Genomic DNA, 20,844 nt, shown 5'->3' with positions numbered 1-20,844 from the left:
CTTGATATATTCCCATGTGTTATTTTGCCACCTTTTTCTATGTCTTGTTCTGGTCTGGACCTCTGTACTGTAATTTTTTTTCTTTAAATTTTTTTGGATTTATTTTTATGTGTGTCTTAGGGTTTCTTTTTTTTAAATTTATTTTTGTTTTATGATCATTAGTGTTTTGCCTCCATGTATGTCTGAGGATGTCAGAAGCCTTGGAACTGGCATTACCGACAGGTGTGAGCTGCCACATAAGTGCTGGGAATTGAACCCAAGTCTTCTGGAAGATCAGTGCCCCCTTCCCCCCCAAACCACTTAGCTATTTCTCCAGCCCCGTAAAAATTCCATTTTCTCATGTAGTATTTATTTCTTGTTTTCCTAATAAGTTTCCCCTTCCATTTTTATAAGGCATATTGCCTCGTTTGTAGCTCCAGTAACTTCTCTAGCCCCCTTTTCCCATGCTAGGGACTAGACCTAAGACTTTGCATGTGCTAAGCAAGTACATAGAGCTATGTCCCCAGGTTCCTTAGTTAGTGTTTCTGTTGTGATAAAGCTCCATGACCAAAGGCAACTTGGGAAGGTTTTTTGTTTTTGTTTTTGTTTTGTTTTGTTTTGTTTTTTTCCTGCAGGTAGGGTTTCTTGTGTAGCCCTGGCTGACTTGGAACTTGCTCTGGTCTCAATCTCACAGAGATCCATCTGCTTCTGCGTCCCGAGTGGTGGGATTAAAGGTGTGTGCCACCACCGCCCTGCACCTTGTTTCGTTTTATAGTTTCATATCACGTCCTTGACTGAGGGAAGTCAAGGCAGGAACCTGGAGGCAGGAGTTGATGGTGAGGGTAGGAGGAGAGTTGCTTACTGGCTTGTCCTTCACAGCTTGCTCAGGAGGCTAGAAGCAGGTATGCGTCTCCTGGAGCCGGGTTATAGGTGGTTGTGAACCTACCTGAGAGCATGCTGAGAACTGAATTTAGGTGCCCTGGAGGACCAAGAAGGGTTCTTAACCGCTGAGCCATCTCTTTAGGCCCTCTCCAGACAGTAGTGTACAAAAGTTTTTGTTTTAATAAAGTTTAGTTTTCTATTTTTTCTTTTCTTGTCCATGCTTGTGTCTTAAAATTTAAGAAACATGTCAAATTTAAGGTTATAAAGGTGTATAACTCTATTCTAATAATGCATTAAAACTATGTTCTCATAATTTGTTGTCTTAGTTCATGTCTCTTTTCAGACAAGGGCAGAATTTAAGTCATGAAACAGAACAGAAACATAGGATTGATGGGGCTAAGGACAGGAAATTTATGTTACTGTATTAATCCACATGCTTATGGTTCTGGGTTTACTGTGTTACCTGCAGCAAGTTATTGACCTTTCTGAGCCTCAGTTTATTCATCTTGAAAATGTTAATAGCTATTTTGTGAAATTAATTTAAATCAATTTGTGAAAATTAATTCAAAATACAGATAAAGCTCTTAGTGTGTTGGAACACTGCATGCACGTCAGAAGTAGGAGCCATGTAGAAGAGTGGAGGATATATGAAAATAGTATCTAGTGGTGACGGTACAGTGGCAGGGTCTCCCATGCTTGGTGGCTTACTGCTGCTGTTCTTCGGAGCCATGTCAGACAGCATAATGCAGGTGAGTTTGTGTGAACTCAGTCAGAACTGTCTCAGTGAGAGTGAGTGCGGCTGTGCAACATCCATCCTGGAGTAATGCATCCACTAATTTTTTTCATTTCTATATTTGTGTATTTTTATTTTTTTCAAGACAGGGTTTCTCTGTGTATCCCTGACTGTTCTGGAACTCTCTTTGTAGACCAGCTGGCCTTGTACTCAGTGATTCACCTGCCTCTCTGCCTCTCGAGTTTGAGATTAAAGGTGTGCGCTACCACCATGGCCCAGCTTTCCTGATTTATTTTTATGTAGGGGATTTTTCTTGCATATGTGTCTACACACCATGTGCATGCAGCACCTTTGGAGCCAGAAGAAGGGGAGAGGATGTAGAATCCTCTGAAACTGGAGTTGCAGACAGTTGCTTGCTGCAGTGTGGGTGCTGGGAATGAAACCTAGGTCCTTTGCAAGAATAGCAAGTGCTCTTAACCATAGAGCCTTCTCTAGTGCTACTTAACTCCCCCCCCCCGCCCCCCCCCCCAGGATTTCTTTGTGTAGCCCTGGCTGTTCTTGAACTAGTTCTGTAGGTTAGAGGAGGCACGTCTGCCTGCCTCTGCCTCCTGACTGCTGGGGTTAAAGGCATGCACCACCACTGCCTGGCTGTTAAGTTTTATAATGTGAACACACCCATATAACCACTACATATGTCATGTTTATTAACAAACTTCATATTCTACTTTATGAAGTAACTATTATCTGTGTTTCTATATGCTTGGTATTCTTATTATAGTTGGTTAATGTATGTGTATTTGCTTATTACTAGTTTTTTTGTTTTGTTTTGTTTTGTTTTTTGAGACAGGCTCTCACTAGGTAGCTTAGTTTGGCCTAGAACTTCTTATGTAGACCTAGTTGGTCTTGATATCAAAGATCAGCTTGCCTCTGTTTTTAAGAGTGCTGGAATTAAAGGGGAGGGCCATCATGCCTTGCTTTATTATTAGTGTTTTCTAAGACAGGGTCTTGGGTAGTCCAGATTGGCCCTAAACTAACTATATAGCCTAGAATGACCTTGAATTCTCATCCTCTGGCTACTACCTCTCAAGTGCTGGGATTACATGTCTGTGCTACTATGATTAACTCAGAAATTGTTTAAAAAATTTTTTCTTAATTTGTGGTGCTGGGAATTGTTGACCCCTAGAGCCTCTTGAGTGCTCCGCAAATACTCTACCATTGAGCTGTATTCCCATTTCTGTAGTTTAGAAATATATTCCCAATATAAGACCTGTGGCAAGGTGCAGTCTGTGCCTGATACAGTTTTATTCTGTGTGCTCATGGTTGTGTGTGAGTACACATAGGGGTCTGTTTGCTGCTGAGCATGAGAGGTAAAATATTTAATAGACAGTTAAAGCTCTCCCTTTACTATTGGTATCTCATGTGGGCTGCTGTCTTTTGCTAGGTCTTTCTCACCTTTTCTGGTTCTTGCCATGTGATATCTTTGTAACCTTGGAAATAAATCTGTGATTTACCTTGTCTTATTAAGAGCACACAATGAGGTCATTTTATTACTGCACTAATGAATTAGTTAAGTGTGAGGGGCATGTTAGTGCCACGGGAACTCATTGGATGACTTGGAGGAGTAGCTTTCTGCTATGAGCTCAGTTCATCAGGCTTGGCAGCAAGCACCTTTTCCTGCTAATCTATCTTGTTATTTTTTGTTTGTTTATTTTGCTTTTTGAGACAGGGTTTCTCTGTGCAGTCCTGGCTATCCTGGAACTCGCTGTGTAGACCAGGTTGACCTTGAACTCAGAGATTCACCTGCCTTTGCTTCCCTGTGGCTGGGATTAAAGGTGTAGGTCACTATGCCTAGAACACTTGAATTTTTTTAAAAAAATGTTTTAAGTTTCTTTTGAGATTGTTTATTTCATGTGTGTTGTGTTTTGCCTGCATATATGTATATACATGTGCCATGTGGAGGTCAGAAGAGGACACTGGCTCTCCTGGAATTGGAGTGATGGGTGTTCATGAGCCACCAAATGAGTGCAGAGAACTGAACCCAGGTCTTATGCAGGATTAATAAATGTTCCTAGTCTCTCCAGCCCCTTGGGATCTGTGTGTTTTTAAAGTTTTCTGGTGAAAGTCTATTGTCTATTTTCTTAGATGTTTTGAAGTGCCTGTTTTATAGGTCAGTCCCTGTAGTTGCCTTCTGCTGATTTCTTCCCTCTGGGTTTGGCATTTGTTTGTGTTTTGTGCCTGGCTGAGAATGTTGTGTGCTAGCACTGGACTGTGGATATGAAAAGTTCTTGGTCTTAGTAGCCAGTAGTCTCTGATGCTGGATAGGTGTGAACTAATTCTTTGAAATGAAATAAGTGAACTCATCTCGGCTACATAGTCACACCTGGAGTGGCCAACACGTGCAGGTGGATGACACGGACAGTAGTAGTCATCGTTTGGACAGAGCTGTGTAGACTTGTGTGATAGTGTCTCCTTTGGTGAAGACGCTGGGTGGTGGTCTCTTTCAAGAGCTGCTGGTCTCTTTGTGATTGTGTTTGAAATGCCTGGGCCAGGGCCCCTCTTTCCTACCAGTTCTGAACTGTAGTTTTGTGTTTCCAAGTCAATGAGAGACATTTACAGCCTCTAGGCCACTGCCTTCTGTTCAGCCTTGCAATTAGTTGGTAACTGTTAGAACATGAGATGGGATACTGCTCAAGTTAGACCTCTATCTTCGTCTTCATAGCTGATTCTGGGATACCAGCTGCTTGAGAGACAGGCTGTATCAAGATCCTGTCTATGGATCTGTAAACAGACTCCTCAGGTGCCTCGATTCCATGACAGGTGCCATTCTCACTTTCCAGAGGAGCTTCCAGACCAGGTTGCCAGACAGAGACATTAGAAAGATAGCAGAGGCAAGTACATCCTCCACCCTCAGACAGGTGTGCTTCTCCTCTTCCCTTGCCCCACCCCAGTGCTCAGAGGGACCTGTGCCTTCCTGGAATTCCTTCCTCTCCTTGCCACCCAGGAATCCGGGCCTGTCTGGCTGTAGATTCTTGCTGTGAAACTTTACCCTTGCCTCCAATGTCTTTAAAGAAAGGACTCCCAGTTCTGCCCCCTGGGCCCGAACTCTCAGCTTCACGGTGACTGTGTACCTGCCTGTTTATACTGTCAACTTTCTATTTTTCTGTTTGTTTTTAAATATCTAAAACTTTTCTGTTTTTTTTTTCTTTTTTTTGGAAATCAAAAAAAGTGTCCTGGAAATCACTTTGTAGATCAGGCTGGGCTTGAACTCAAGAGATCCCCTTGCCTCTGCTTCTTTAGTATTGCTGGGATTAAAGGTGTGTGCCACCATGCCCACCAATAACTTTTCTAATTAAACCCAAAAGGATAATCAAATTTAGCATCTTTTTTGAACCCCAAACGCAACCGTTATACCAAGGAAATATAGTTTAAATCCAATGATGTTTTCTCTTTGTACTGGAACTTGTTTCTTGTTTTTGTTCTAAGTTATTTTCTATAGACTTTTAAGATAGATTTTGTTTTTTAGACTAGTTTTAGGTTCATAGCAAGCAATATAAGAGACAGTTCCTTTATACTCCTGCTCTCACACACCGCTGCCCTTACACACCCCTGTCCTTACACTCCCCTGTCCTCACACACCCCTGCCCTCACACACCCCTGCCTTTACTTACTCCTACCTTCTCACACATACACCTCTCCTCCCAGCACTTCCACCAACGTGCCTCTGTTACAAATAATAATCCTACATATATGTATTATTACCACTCAAAAGTCTGTACAACAAGCTGTTTGTTATCTGGCTTTTACAGTTGGATCCTCTTATTTATTTTGTGGAGTTTAGTTCACAGTGGTGACAATTTTTTTAGAGCCAATATCTCAGGGAATTAGTGATTTTAGTAGGAAATCATGGTGATGATGTTTTAGAGGAGGTTGTTTTTGTGTTCCCTTAAATCTCTGTACTCTAGATTTAGGAGTTACTTAATGTAGTTAGAGCTATTTTGTAGGGTACCCAATATCTGAGAATTTCATTTAAAACATTGAAGTGGAATATATTTTGGGGAGTGTTGTATCTAACTGGATATTTTCTGTCCATTGAATGTTCTTAAACTTTATTTGTTCCTGCTGTATGTGCATATGATGTGGGGAGTGTCCCATGGCACAGGAGTACTGGTCAGTTGACAACATTCAGGTGTAGGTTATTTCCTTCCTCCCCTTACCAAGCTTACAGGTGCCTTCAGCAGCTGAACCAGCTGCTGACCCAGGGAATATTTCTTTAAGGTGTGGTCTTAAGGAACTTGCAGTCTTCTTCCAGAGAGGAGACAAAACCCGTGCTATTATCCTGTCTGTTTGCAGAGAGCTCACTTTAGTCCTCGCCAGGCTTTAGCTTAAGAGTTTGCTGTCCCACTGTTTTCCAGAAACACCGAGGAAGTCACTCTAGCACTCTTAATTTTAGATGTGTTTTTGGCAGAGGAGGTTTATGCTATGCATGGCCTTCCTGGGTTCTGTTACAGTCTGAAGAGGCAGGTATTTCCCTCTCATACTCATGTCGTAAAGAGGATGGGCACTTCGTAAGAACATTTATCTATCTGTTTAGTTCTGGTAGCTGATGATATTTAAACATCAGTATGCAGTGTTGTGGAGAGGGCTTGTGTGACTGGTACAGTGTGGTAAAGTGGAAAAGGAACCAGCCTTGTGCAGAAAGGGCACAAGTGCCAGCAAGATGTGACCCTTCTTCAAGAACAGATCCTCTTCTGTGAGACTAATGTACTCCTATAGACCATCATTAGTCTTACAGGTGGCTGGTTACCTTCCAGCTGCCTCTTCACTTTGGGAGTCTCACTTCACAAGGTATATCCACAGCAAACCTTATTTGTAAATGAATTGACGCTACTGAAATGCCTAACTTGCTTAAGCCTAGAAATAGTAACTAAAGAATTTATTCATTTACTGCAGTGCTGGTGTTTGACTCCAGGGCCTCACCCCCTACCAGGCAAGCCCAGATATATAGTCCCATCCCCTTTTATATCTTTTAATCTTGAGACAGAATCTCTCTAAATTGTTCATGCTGCCTTAGAAGTCACTGGGGAGATCAGGCAGGCTTTTATTTTAGGTTCCTCTTGCTTTAACCACATCTGTTAGCCATCCATCCATCCATCCATCCATCCATCCATTTTTTGAGACAGAGTCTTCCTGCATTTTGAGCAGAGTCCTGGCTGTCCTGGAATTACTGTGTAGACCAGACTGGCTTCAATGCCTCTGCTGAGATTAAAGGAAAGTGTGTGTGTGTGTGTGTGTGTGTGTGTGTGTGTGTAGATTAGAGTATAACCCTTGGGAAAGTCTCTCCTGTCTTATGGGTTCTGGGGATTGAACTCAGGTTGTTAATGCTTGAATGCAAGTGTCTTTACCTCCTAAGTCTTCTAGCTGCCCCTAGGTCTGGTTTATTTACTTTAATGTATATGAGTGTTTTGCTTGTGCACCATGTGTATGCCTGGTGTTCGTGTAGGTCAGAAGAGGGCATAGGATCCCTGGAATTGGAGTTATATGGTGTTGTGAACCACCATATGGGTGCTGGGAATGTGCCTAGGTCCTCTGGAATAGCAGTAAGCGCTCTTAACTGCTAAGCCATGTCTCCAACTCCTTTAAATTTTTTTTTTTGTATGCTAGAAAGGTTAAACATTCTTTGATGTGATTGGCAAACCTTTCCTTTTTTTCCCTCTCTTTTCTTCTCTTCCTTTTCTCCTCTTCCTTCCCTTCCTTTCCTTTCCCTTCCCTTCCCTTCCCTTCCCTTCCCTTCCCTTCCCTTATCTTTGGCTGTCCTGGAACTCGCTACGTAGACCAGGCTTGCCTTGAACTCACAGAGATCTGCCTGCTTTTGTGTCCCTAATGCTGGGGTTGAAGGCATGCGCCCCTATGCCTCCTTTCTTGAGACTGAGTCTCACTGTGTAACCCTGGTTTTAAATAACATTATCATGCTCATGGTAATTTCCTGATTTTGACATGTAACGTTACAGCTGTATAAGTGGCCTCATTTTTTAAAATGTACACTAAATGATGCATTTGGAGGTAAAAGAGCAGGCATATTCTCTACAACTTGAATCTCAAGTGTCCCCAAAATATTTGTTTGTGCTACATCTGTTTAATGATATAAAGATGTATTGTTTGCTTGCCTAAGGCATGTGATTGATCTGATGAAAAGCTGAATGGCCAGTAGCTAGATGGTAGAGGGATAGGCAGGGCTGGCAGGCAGAGAGAGTAAGTAGGAGGAGGAATCTAGAGCGAAGAAGAGAGAACGAGGGAGAGAGAGATGCCCAGGGCCAGCCAGCCAGGCCGCCACCCAGACATGGAAGAAGCAGGAAAAGTAGGACATACAGAATGAAAGAAAGGTAAGAGCTCCAAGGCAAAGCGTAGATGAATAGGAACAGGTTAAATTAAGTTATGAGAGCTAGTGGGGCAAGCATGCGATGAGGCTGAGCATTCGTAACTAATAATAAGTCTCCGTGTCTTTATTTGGGAATTGGTTGAGAGCCCAAAGAGAAAGCCTGTACAGCTGTGTAGCCTTTTTCTAACTTCCTTGTAAATTTAAAGGTTTTAAAAAATATTTATGTTTATGCACGTAAGAAGGTCAGAGGTGTGTTGGATCCCCTATAATTGGGGCTAGAGGTTCTTGTGAGCTTCTGATGTGAGTGCTGGTACTTAAATTCTGTCCTCTTTAAGAACAATACACACTCTTAACTACTGAGCCATCTCTCCAGCCTAAATTGAAAGGTTTTTGAGTCAGGCATGGTGACTCATGCCTGTAATTCCAGCGCTTAGGCGCCTGAGCTGGAGGATCGCAGTAAATTCTAAGACTGGATTATAGTGTGAGACATGTCACAGTCAAACCAAACCAAAAGAGAGGGGCAGAGTTGGGGGGAAGGAAAGAAAAGGTTTTAAAATAGATTTGGATACAAGTGTAAGTGGGTAGAGAGGGGGGCACTTAGGAACAGACATCCACATTCATGGATTGGCTTCTCAAGAGTCTCATATTCTTTTCAGTAGAGTGACTGAATTTATATCTTCTAAGAGGTTTCTAAGAAACTTGCAGAAAATGAAATGTTGAGATCATTTCTGAGGGGGCATTGGGCAGGGTCTCAAGCCCTTAAGTTATAAGCAGGTCAGGAGGATCAAAGGAACCATACTGTGTGTGTAGACTACAAGGAAGTGAAGACACGTTTGGCTGTTAAGACCTCAAAGCAGGAGAAGAGTAAGGGTGAAGGTAAAGGCCACATGTGTATAGTTTTAAGCATTTTAACACATTTATTTATTTATTTATTTATTTATTTATTTATTTATTTATTTATTTATGGTTTTCAAGACAGGGTTTTTCTGTGTAGCCCTGGCTGTCTTGCAACTAGCTCTGTGGACCAGGTTGGCCTTAAACTCACAGAAATCCACTTGTCTCTGCCTCTGAATGCTGGGATTAAAGGTGTGTGCTTACCACTCCTACTTTTTATTTATTTATTTTTTGGAAGACTGTGTAGCCTTGACTATCCTTGTCCTAGAACTTACTGTGTAGAGGCTGGCTTCACACTCAGGGATCCACTTGCTTCTGCCTCACAAGTGTTAGGGTTAAAGGTGAGTGCCACTAGGCTTAGCCTATTTTAGCATAATTTGAAATATATCTGTAAGAAAAGGAATATTAAAACAAACAAGGCATATTATCTGTGTGGCAAATGTTCTGAGATTATCTCAGCGTTTGAGAGACTTTATCTAGACTCTGAGTTGGGAGGCCTCTCTCCCTTCTTGTCTCTTTCATTTTTTCCTGCTTTTCTACTCTGCTGCAGTGAATATAAGATCCAAGAGGCGTAACTTCCAGTAAATGTCCATAGTCTTAGTAATCATAGGAATTATGTATCTTAATGTGCAGTGGTTGAAGCTCAGCCACCTCCGAGCCCCACCTGCACTTCTGACATGGTCATGCCTGGGAACTCACTCTAGTGCCTGTTTCTTCATCTGTTAAAAAGATGTGTATGACTACCAGTGAGCTAATACTTTCTAAAGTACTTAGAAGGGCTATAGGACACTTAGTTAATGTATCATAGTATTATGTTAAGAACTTACTATTATTTCTCTTACAAAAGTCTCATCCCAGTCTGGCCTTGAAATCCCTAGGTGTGGAACCTAATTTGACTTTCTGATCCACCACCTCCACCTCCTGAGTGCTGGAATTACAAGAGACTTCTACTATGCTGCTTTTTCTCTTTTGAGGATGAGCCCAGGACTTTGTTATGAATGTAATAACTACATTCCCAACTCTTGCTACTCTTGTAATTATGTTCTTTAAATAATTTGCGTGCAATGAAAAGTAGGAAAGTGGCATGTTGAGAAAAAGGATTTTCCTAGAGTTGGGGTGGGGATTTAAAGAGAATAATGAAGGGTGACCATGATAAAATACATTATTTATTTACATACATTTATGTGTGTGTACATGAAATTATAAAAAATAAAGACTTGTTGATTGCCTTTGGGAAAGAGATAGTCTTTCAAATTCAGCAAGGTGATCTAAAGAGTTACTAAGTTATGGGCGCACAAACCGATTCCTGAGCATCTGCACTACTGAAAAGCCATACCCCCAGTCCATTTTTAGGAAACTCCTAGTGTCGGGAGTGGTGGCGTGTACCTTTACCCCAGCACTCGAGCCGTAGAGGCAAGTGGCTCTCGAGTTTGAGGTCAGCCTGATCTACAGAGCGAGTTCCAGGACAGCCAGGGTTATACAGAGAAACCCTGTCCCATGGGGTTGGGGGGGGGGGAGAAAAAGACTTCTTTTATACATTAACACTTCTAAGATTACTATGACTAGGTGCTGAGGAAGTGGTTAGAACCTCAGAGCACCCTCCCACCCCTGGCCTGGAGGGAGTGTTAGAAGGCTACTGCTACCAGAAACCTGGATCTCTGTTGTACTGTTCTGTCTGTGAGTCCAGGCCAAGCCTTGGCTTCCTGTAGGCTACTGTAGCTGCTCTTGTCCAGGCTGGCAATGGGCAAGTCAAAGCCAGAGGGAGCAGCTATGCTCTCTGTCAAGATCCTCTTCATCCCTTCTTTCTGCGTTCTTTTTCTTTTGCTTAGAGAAGTTATGGACCAGTTAACCATAAAAGGCATGTAGCAGACAGTTCCTCAAGTTATGATTTTTTTTAAGGTCAGTTAATATTTTCATTTTCTAAAATACTATGAAAGTATATATAACAAGAACTATTAAAAATGAGGTCTGAGCCAGTTTCTATGTTTTCTATTAGTTTGGTTTTCTCTTTTTCTGAGTCAGTTTCATAATTTGATGAGAGAAAGAAGATTAGGAATCAATTTTTAAACTCTCAGCACAGGGCTGGAGAGATCACTCAGCTGTTGAGGTCGCCCTTGTTGGGCAGCTCACAACTGTCTGTTCCTCCAGCTCCAGGGGAATCCAACGTGTCTGCCCTCCTCAGACACCCGCACTCACACATACTCACCCGCACAGACATGCACAAATACCCATAATTAAAAACAAAAGAAATCTTTTTTTTATTGAGAAAAGGAGGAAAAACAAACAAACAAGTTTCCACCTCCTCCCAGCCTCCCATTTCCCTCCCCCTCCTCCCACCCTTCTCCCTCTCCCCCCACTCCTTTCCCCCTCCCTCTCCAGTCCAAAGAGCAGTCAGGGTTTTCTGCCCTGTGTTAAGTCCTAGGTCCTCCCCCCTCCGTCCATATCTAGGAAGGTGAACATCCAAACTGGCTATGCTCCCACAAAGCCAGCACATTAAGCAGGATCAAAACCCCGTGCCATTGTCCTTTGCTTCTCATCAGCCCTCATTGTTCGCCATGTTCAGAGAGTCCAGTTTTACCCCATGCTTTTTCAGTCACAGTCCAGCTGGCCTTGGTGAGCTCCCAATAGATCAGCTCAAGAAATCTTTAAAGAAAGATTCGGCTCCACTCTTTCCTTGATAGTGTGGGTGCAGCATTTCTTGTTTTGCACAGCCGACAACTCTAAACTCACCTCAGGAACCGTATACTTTACGGAATTCTAGGGTTGGCTGCTCTCAGTAGCAGTCCTTTTCTGTGGACATTTTGCCTACCCGAGGTTTTGATCTTGTAGAAGAACACTGCCGCAGTTTGTTTGTAGAACATTTTCTTTAAACAGTGCAGTGCATTAGTAGTTATTTCCTTGGCACCCGACCCATTGTTAGCACTCAGCAAGTGGTATTTGTTTTTGTTCTACTCCTGAGATGTTCAGCTGTCTTAAATGCAAGGTGGCTAGTGTGTCAGAGTCCCTTTTCTGCTACTTGTTGAACTAATATATTTGGTTTCACAAACTGTTCCTTAATTTCCTGGGTTACAAAAGCTTTGTTAAAACACATTGCACAGATAGTGATAGCCTGCTCTGTGCCAAGCAGTGTTCTTCTAGGTGCGGGAATCACAGCATTGAAACAAAAAGTCCAAGTTCTTGTGGCCTTCATAGAATGTGAACTCTGCTGGAACAAGGGGAAAAGAGGCAGACGTATTTATCAGTTGTTGGGAAGTGTTAGAAAAGACTAACCAAGCAGGAGCTAGATGGAAAGCCAAATGCCAGAGGGTAGTGGAACTTCTTCTTGTTTAAGGTTGTGAGACAGAGACAGTCTTTGTAATCAAATGACCATTAGGCGGAAAGACAGGTAAGAAAAGGGAATCAAGTCTAGCTCCTGTCTGGAATCATTTCCTAGCTAGCCTTATGTGTAATGGTTTTGAGCAGATTTGACATGATATTTAGGCCAATGTAGTTGTTCGGAGCATGCAAGAAGATGGCAGGAAATACCCGTGAACCTGATACCCGAGGCAACTGTGAGGATCGTTCACTGAGATAGGATTCTACTGGGGTCTCTGTGCTGAGGGATGTGGTGGAGTGGTTTATGTTACCTGTCTTGTTGCTAGACTGAGGTGGGTGGGAGAGGACAAGGACAGAAACTGTTGACATAATTCAAACAAGATGTCAGCCTGGATTAGACAATAGAGCAGTGAAGGTGGTCTGGAGTGGTTGAATTCTGGATAGATTTTGATGCTAGGTAGTGGGATTTGTTAGTAGATGTGGAAAGTGAAAGATGCCCCTGTTTGATTTTCCTGCCTTGGGGGCTGCGAAACTCAAGATGGGGGAAAGCTGGAAGAGTGGGAGTGGTTGGAGGAGACCGAAAATTCTTTTTCACTATGTCCAATTCGTGATAACTAACGGACATTTGAGCTAGGGTGTGGACTAGATAAATGGATTACTAGATACATATCCCTCCCCAGTGCATTTCTCTTTTTCTCTCCTCCCTCCTATGTCTTCCCCATTGCCTGTTCCCCTTCCTCTTTCTCTGCTGGACACCAAACCTGGGTTTTGAGCATGCTAAGCAAGTGTTCTCTGGCTAAGCTAAGTTAGTCCTCAATCTATCATTAAAAAAATAGCCAAGAATTGTACACAACTTAGTGTCTATATCCTGATAAATGGATACATAAAATGTATGCAATGGAATATGTGCTGTTTAGCAACAAAAAGGGATTATTAAGAATATAGTACATAAACAAAAGCTGGTTATGGTAACCCATACCTTTAGTGCCAGAATTTAGTAGGCAGAGTCAGATGGATCTCTGTGAGTTCCCCTACACTCTGGACTACATAGTGAAATCTAAACTGTCCAGGGCTACATAGCCAGACTCTGTTTTGTTTTTGTTTTTTAAAATACAGTATAAAAAATGTAGGTGATTGGTTTATTTCACTCACTTGGCAAGTAAATGTAGAAAGAGAAAGTTGACGTTCAAAGTTTGCAGCTAGGCACAAGAGTTCAGGGAATGGAGCTAAGACATGGTACAGTGTGACTGATTATTGAGAGCATTATGCCTTTGTCCCAAAACCTGAGTGCTGTAATGCTTGCACAATTCTGTGACTGTCCCCAAATGCCCCAGAACAGTGCTGTTTAAACAGGGATGTGAATGGCATGCGAAATAACTTAGTAAATCTCTTATTTTATTAATAACTATGTAGCATGAATTCTAATTGTTCTTAATAATAAAACATAGAGTCAGATATTAGGAGGTAAAAGCTGATGGATCAGAGAAGCAGTGCAGTCAGCCACCAGAGAGACCTTTTGCCTCTACCAATGCTCAAACCGAAGGGGTGATCCTGTCCTCAGACTGCATCCTCAGACTGCCTGAACTCCTGTCTCCTCTTGCTGCCATATATTCCTCTCTATGCCCAGCCATATCACTCTTGTCTCCACCTCCCTAGTGCTGGGTTTAAAGGCGTGGGATCCCAAGTGCTGGGATCACCTTTGTGTGAGCTGTTTCTCTTTTAGACGAATTCAATCTCATGTAGCCCAGGGTGGTCTTGAGATCCCATCGCCTGGCCTCTAGTGGCTTAGCTCTGCACTCTGATCTCCAGGCAAGCTGTGTTTGTTAAAACACAAGCTAAGTGTCACTGCAAGTTACTTTTTTTTTTTTTTTTGGTTTTTCGAGACAGGGTTTCTCTGTGGTTTTGGAGCCTGTCCTGGAACTAGCTCTTGTAGACCAGGCTGGCCTCGAACTCACAGAGATCTGCCTGCCTCTGCCTCCCAAGTGCTGGGATTAAAGGCGTGCGCCACCACTGCCTGGCCTACAAGTTACTTTTTAAACATTTTAGGATAGGCTAACTTGGGACTTGTTATATAGGCCAGGCTGGTCTAGAACCCTCTACCTCCATCTTCCTGCCTCAGCCTCCTGAGTGCTGGCTTGCAGGCCTCTCCCACCATGCTTGTCTTGTCCGGGTTTTGTCATTGTTTGTTCTGAAAACCTCTCCCACATCTGCCTTTATCTTAGAGAAGATTTCAGGGTTTTGTAGTTTCATGTTTACTGAGATTGACCGTTTCTTTATCTTTTATAAGTTGGTATTGTGTGTCTCTGTTGTCTTTATTCTCTCCAAGTAGGGAAAGCATGCAGATACACAGTTTTGGAAGCACAGAGCAGGACTTGCCTTTTAATTTTACTTAGTGATGTTACTGATAGAATTATCACTTTTGTACTTAAGAAATTATCTGATCATTGCCTTAAGCTTGATCAGACATGGGTTTTGTTCTTATGAACACTTAACTCGGGAGTAGACAAACATATCAGCATTATGCTTAGTTTATTAACATGAAGAAATGAGGATCAGCTATTTATGATCTCTGCATGAAAAACCACTTTTGTGGGATCCACTTTATGATCAGTTTTCCTCCCTCCTCTCTCCTTGCACCCCAGGACCTCATGCTTTCTAGTGTTGAGCTATATCCATAGCTCAATACTTTCTTGATGAATATGCCTCAAATACAAATTCATAGTTTTGTGGTATTTCCAGTGATAGCCTGTGGTACCTGTCTTCTATGGGTATACTTGTTGCCAGAATTGGACATACTGAGTTACTAAACCAAGATAACCCTTTCCCTAATAGAATGGATTTCATCTGCTAGTAGTTGAACATTTGGCTTAAGCACGTAGGTAAAAATGAAACAACAGAAAGAGATGTTCCATTAATAGCCATCTTTTCTGAGTGACCCTTCACTGCATTCTTATTTGAAGAATTGCAAGCATTCTCTTCCAGTGCTCTATCAACAGTCTGTCAGCCCATTCGGAGTTCTAGTCTCTCATTGAGGAAAATTTCCTTCCAACTTGCCAGTTTCCAGTGTTAAACTATGTTTTATATCAGTGTTTCAAGTTTTAAAAAAACGTTTACTTGTAATGAACATCAATAAATTTGACTAAAAACACATGGCATATATATATATATATGTAAATGTATAAGTATATACATTTCATGTATAGACTTTGTTACCATATAATCTCAACTTTGGAGCTGTGGGCTTTACATTGGACTTCTGAGTAATTAATTACTCATAAAGCAAGACTTCAGGCTTGGTTGAACTGTTCTTTGAATAGACATATTTAATGTACAAGGCACAAGTGATATCTGTGTACACAGAAGTCTGCTTATACAAAAGTATATTTCCCCAGCTAGTAAAGGATCTGGAATCAACTTGAGTTACTACAACAATAATGTATTCTTAAAATGCATAGCTCTAAAGTTTGGGTTTTTGAAGCAGAGTCTATGTTGCCCAGAGTGACCTGGAATTCTCTGTGTCGTTGAGGCTGGCCTGAGCTCATTACATTCTTCCTGCCTCAGTCTCTCAAGTAATGGGATTGCAGGTGGGAGCCACCACACCTGGCTTAAAGTTTTCTGTTTCAAGGCCAGCTAGTAGCAACCTTGCTTCTCTGTCAGGCTCATCTAGATTGCAGGTGCTTTCCTATGTTGCTTCCCCACTTTTACACATGATGATGTACAGCAAATTCATACCATGGTGAATGATTCCAAGACACTGGTGTTCGTGTGAGCTCACAGAAACCATGACAGCAAGCACAAGACCTGCACAGGTTCAAGTAGACAAATGCCCAGCTTGGAGTCAGGGAAGCGGACGCAAAGTCCCATCCCCAACCAAGAAGCTGTTTGCACCTGAGAGTGACTGGAAGGGGAAGATTTGTTTCTTTACTGGAGTGACTGTGGTGTATCAATACACTCCAGGACAGGCCCTATGTCCAGTATTGATCTGCACAAAAAGATTCCATGTTTGTGTGTGTGTGTGTGTGTGTGTGTGTGTGTGTGTGTGTGTTAAAGAGAGAGAATCTGGGTGGGTAGGTGTGATCTGGGAGGCAGTGGAGGTAGGAAAAGAATATGATCTAAGTATATTGTATGAAAGTTTTGAAAAATATATTAAAGGAAAATGTCATGCCTAAATAGAAATAATTTGGTCACATTTGTGTTGGACTTGGTTAAATTTACTACATGTTTTATTATATTATTATATATTTCATAATCAGGTATTATTAAAGGAAATGGCTGCTTCTTGGGCCATAGGAGGAAATGAACAACTTGAGTCTGGAATATCATTATGCCAGACATCTGTGAAAATAGGAGCCCCTGGTGAATGAATACACTTTGAGGCAGCTCCAAGTGGCCAATTCGGGGAAAATTGGTATCAAAATAATTATAGCAATGGATTATAACCCACTGAATATAATAGGAATTCACTAGTCTGAATTCATAGAGGGAAATACATGAATAGATTTAAAGGCTTTTATTTATTTTTGAGGCAGAATCTTGCCTATGTATATAGCTCAGCCTAGCCTCAATTTCTCTTCCTGCCTCAGTCTTACAGGAGTGCACACCATACCTGTCTCTAATGTATAATGAGGAAAACAATATTTATATGGTTTTAAATGGAAACTTTACAGAATAAGTGAATTACAGTAGAAAAGGAACAATTTAACACATCACCTTAGTCAGCTGATCAGAATGAACATTAGTAATTGAATGTAGTGATGACACTGTGCCGTCTGATAAACCTGACAAGGAAGCAGCATCACCATGGCAGACCGATAGCAGTGATTGGCTTTCGAGGAACTATCAGACAAACCTGCAGGGAGGGACATTTCTGCAAGACTAGACCTATGGTATTTTATACCAGAGCCAGTAATCAAGCAAAGATTTTGCTTGCACCTTGGATAAAGATTAAAAGGCATGATTCTGAATTGGGTTCCTTTTACCAGAAAGGGCATTTTAATATATTTTATTTACATTTATTTAAAGTGTGTGTGTGTGTGTGTGTGTGTGTGTGTGCATGCACCCATGTGTTCAAGCACACATGTGCACTTGTTACCCTGGAGTTACTTCCTCTTCCTCCCATGTGAAGTCCAGGAGCTGAAATCAGTTTGCCCTGTTGGTGGCCTATGTACCTGATGAGCTGTTTCATTGGCCTGACATTGTTAATCCACTTGGCCATTGGGAGGCTTAGATAGTAGAGATGTTCCTTGCTCAACTCCTGATGTTTGTAATTATATTGTAGTTACACAGGAATATATCTGTGTTTGTATGGCAACATGGCCAGTTACTCTCAATTCATGTAGGGAAATTACTAGTTGTGCTGTGCTGAAACTCTTGGGATACTGAGTGTTTTAAGTTAAACAAAGCCGTAGGCCTGTTGACCTAGGATAACTGCATGGCTCCTTTGCAGTTTGACAGCTGCACATGGACTCTCTCTTAACGTGCTAGTTCTTACATAGGAAAGCCGCATGAAGTACCAGCATAATTGATCTGAGGATGATGCATTTTTTCCCCCCAAATAACCAAAGTATTTTAAGTTCGAAGATACTTTTTTTTTTTTTTTTTGGAGACAGGGTTTCTCTATGTAACAGCCCTGCCTGACCTGGAACTTGTAGAGAGATTCACCTGCCTCTGCCTCCCCAGTGCTGGGACTAAAGGTGTGAGCCGCAAAGCCCATCTTAATTGTTTTATCTTATACTTTTAAAAAATTATCTTAAAAAACTCTAATATTCTTACGTGTGTTGGTGTTTTGCCTCCGTTTAAGTCTGTGTACCACATGTGCCTGGTGCCGCAGAAGAAGGCGTAGGTACAGACAGCTGTAAACTGCCATGTAGGTGCTGTGGATTGAATTGTGGCCGCAGACAGCGTTCTTAACCATTGAGCCATCCATCTGGCCCCTACTGTACTTTTACTTTCAAGACTGAATGCACTGAAGTAGTCTCCAGTTACGTGACTGTTCGTTACTGTTGTGTTTTGAAGTAACATGTAGGTCTAGGTCAGCTTTTAACTTCAGGAATTTTTGTTTTCTTTCTTTTTTCTTTTTTTTCTTTTTTTTTTTTTTATTTTTCGAGACAGGGTTTCTCCGTAGCTTTTGGTTCCTGTCCTGGAACTAGCTCTTGTGGACCAGGCTGGCCTCGAACTCACAAAGATCAGCCTGCCTCTGCCTCCCTAGTGCTGGGATTAAAGGCGTGTGCCACCACCACCCAGCAAGAATTTTTGTTTTCATTTGGTCTTAACTTTGACTGCCTGGTTTTCAGTTCTGTTGACATCACAATGTCTAAAGATTTTTGCCGGCTTTCTCTCTGTGTATTCTTCCTAATCTGCTGTAGCTTGCAAAGCAAGGTCTGGGTTGATTTTTTTTTTTTTATTGTTAACAGATCTTGCTAAGGGAAAGGGCTGTGGAAAGAGACTTGGGTGTGCTGTTCTGCTCACAATCCCTTCACCTTAGCGCTGCTTAGCACTAGGCTTTGAAGAGTTCCTAGAGTCACGTTACCGTAAACAAGATTTCTCTGCTGCTTTAGAACTTTTCTTAGAATGTCAAATAGAATCAGCATTTATAATAAAAAGGAACCTAATTTGTTTTTATTTTTAAATTACAGAGCTCCAGAGATTATATTGGGTTTGCCATTTTGTGAAGCCATAGACATGTGGTCATTGGGATGTGTGATTGCAGAACTATTCCTTGGATGGCCACTCTACCCAGGAGCCTTGGAGTATGATCAGGTAACAGAACTGTCATAATGATTGGAGTTGGTAGAAAGTCAGAGTAATTTATAGTCTTAGAGTCATGCATGATTCTACATGCACCGAATGTGACTAGCTCCATAAAGTATCTAAACTTAGCATCTTACGGAATTTAAATTCACTTAACATTAGATCTTGATTTAAAAGCTCTTTTCTACTGTTCCAGTAACGCATTACTTACTCTTCCATTGCTGTGATAAAGCAGGAAGAAGGCAGCTTCCAGAAGGAGGCATTTATTTTGGGCTTATAGCTTCAGAGAGTCCATGATGATGGAGCATAGGCAGCAGGTGCAGGTTGGCTGGAGCTGCAGCTGAGAACTCACACATCAAACCACAGGCAAGAAGCAAAGAGAGCTAGTTCAAATTAGCAAGAGTCTTTTGAAATTCAAAGTCCACCCCCACTGAAACCCCCCAGCAAGGCCACATACCTCCTAATCCTCCCAAACAGCCACCAGTTGGGGACTAAGTGTTCAAATGCTCAAATTTATGGGGATATCTCATTCAAACTATCACAGATAAATTTTTATAAGATAAGTTACAATCTGCAGACTTCAAACCAGTTTTTAAAAATAATTCATCATCCAATATATTATATAATATTTAGGTAATACAGTGTTTAGCTTTTGTTTGTTTGAGGCAGGTTGTTAGTAGGTAGTGCAGTCTTACTTTAGTTCCCCTATCTTAGGGCATGTATCTCTTTGCCCAGGCCTGTTTAACATTTTTCTTTTTTGAGACAGGGTCTCCCTATATATCCCTGATTGTCCTGGAACTCACTACACAGACCAGGCTGGGGTTAACTCACAGAGATCTGTTTACCTCTGCCTCCCAAGTGCTGGGAATAAAGGTGTGCACCACTCTGCCTGGCCTTAATTCTGAGTTTTATTGTTGATTGTTTCTATCAAAAAGGATGTGAGGGGCTAAAGTGATGGCTCAGTGGTTTAGGATATGTTCTGCTCTCTTAGAGGACCTGAGTTTTGTTCCTAGCTCCCACATCAGGTCACTCACATCTGTCTCCAGCTCCATTTGATGGAGCTGCTAGAACAGGGCTGGTTCTGAAGGACGTGGCCATCCACCCGGAGCCAGCATTCCAAGCCACCACAGCGCCGAGGCACAGCGTGCTGCCAGAAGCATGTATGTAGACTTCTGGTTAGTTCATGGCACACGTAGTCCTGTGGGCAGGCACCATCTAGTGGCAATTCCAAGTTGAAATGCTGGTGTACTCTGGATTTGGACTTTGATGTCTTGGGCAGCTCATGTTAGTACTAACAACTTTGATGGTGAGTCACTGTGCGCCCTCCTTTATATGGAGGAGAGAAAATGGCACCCACCTCCAAGTGGATAGGCTTGTTAGGTCACCATGGTAATTTAAAGACAAAAGCCTGAGCCAAACCTGATTTCTCTAAATCCTGTAAATTTTTTTAAAGACAAAGGAGTAGGGGGACTAAACAAAACTCAGAATAGGTGTTACCTGGTTTAGAGGAACAGTATTTTCAGAGTGGGTGTTCCTCCAAAGGAACTGAAGAAAGTGATTATCATGAGGCACCAATAATTGCAATTTTCATTCAGTTTTTAAAATCGTTATGTTTTAAAATACAACACTCATACATCTTAATCTTAGGGAATTTTTCTCCTTTTTGAGATAGGATTTCACATTCCAGCCCAGGATGACCTGGAATTCACTAGATAGCCCGTGCTGTCCTCAAACCTAAAGAAATATTCCTGCCTCGGCCTCCTGAGTGCTGAGGATTCCCAGTAACTAGAAGTATTTTTACAAATGTCAGTGTTTGGTTTTCATAGATTTCATCTGGCTCCTAATGTAGGGTGTGTAGATCACTATAGAATGCGCTTCTTTGCCTTAGCCGTTCCCTGGCTCCAGCTGTCAGTTG

General features: G+C 41.9%; 1 protein-coding gene across 6 annotated transcripts in view; it reads left to right on the top strand.

Annotated features, from left to right (window-relative positions):
• Hipk3 (homeodomain interacting protein kinase 3) overlaps positions 1 to 20,844 on the top strand; it is an 87,367-nt gene that overhangs the window by 39,531 nt on the left and 26,992 nt on the right. For all 6 annotated transcript variants that reach the window (XM_041678755.1, XM_041678752.1, XM_041678753.1 and 3 more), the window contains one exon: positions 18,815 to 18,938. In XM_041678755.1, the coding sequence (XP_041534689.1) occupies positions 18,815 to 18,938 (124 nt within the window). The remainder of the gene's footprint in view (positions 1 to 18,814; positions 18,939 to 20,844) is intronic.

Source organism: Microtus oregoni, unplaced genomic scaffold (assembly GCF_018167655.1).
Source record: "Microtus oregoni isolate MIOR12 unplaced genomic scaffold, Mior012 000031F_ref0000149, whole genome shotgun sequence".
Lineage (NCBI taxonomy): Eukaryota > Metazoa > Chordata > Mammalia > Rodentia > Cricetidae > Microtus > Microtus oregoni.
This window is presented reverse-complemented; position numbering and strand designations above follow the sequence as displayed.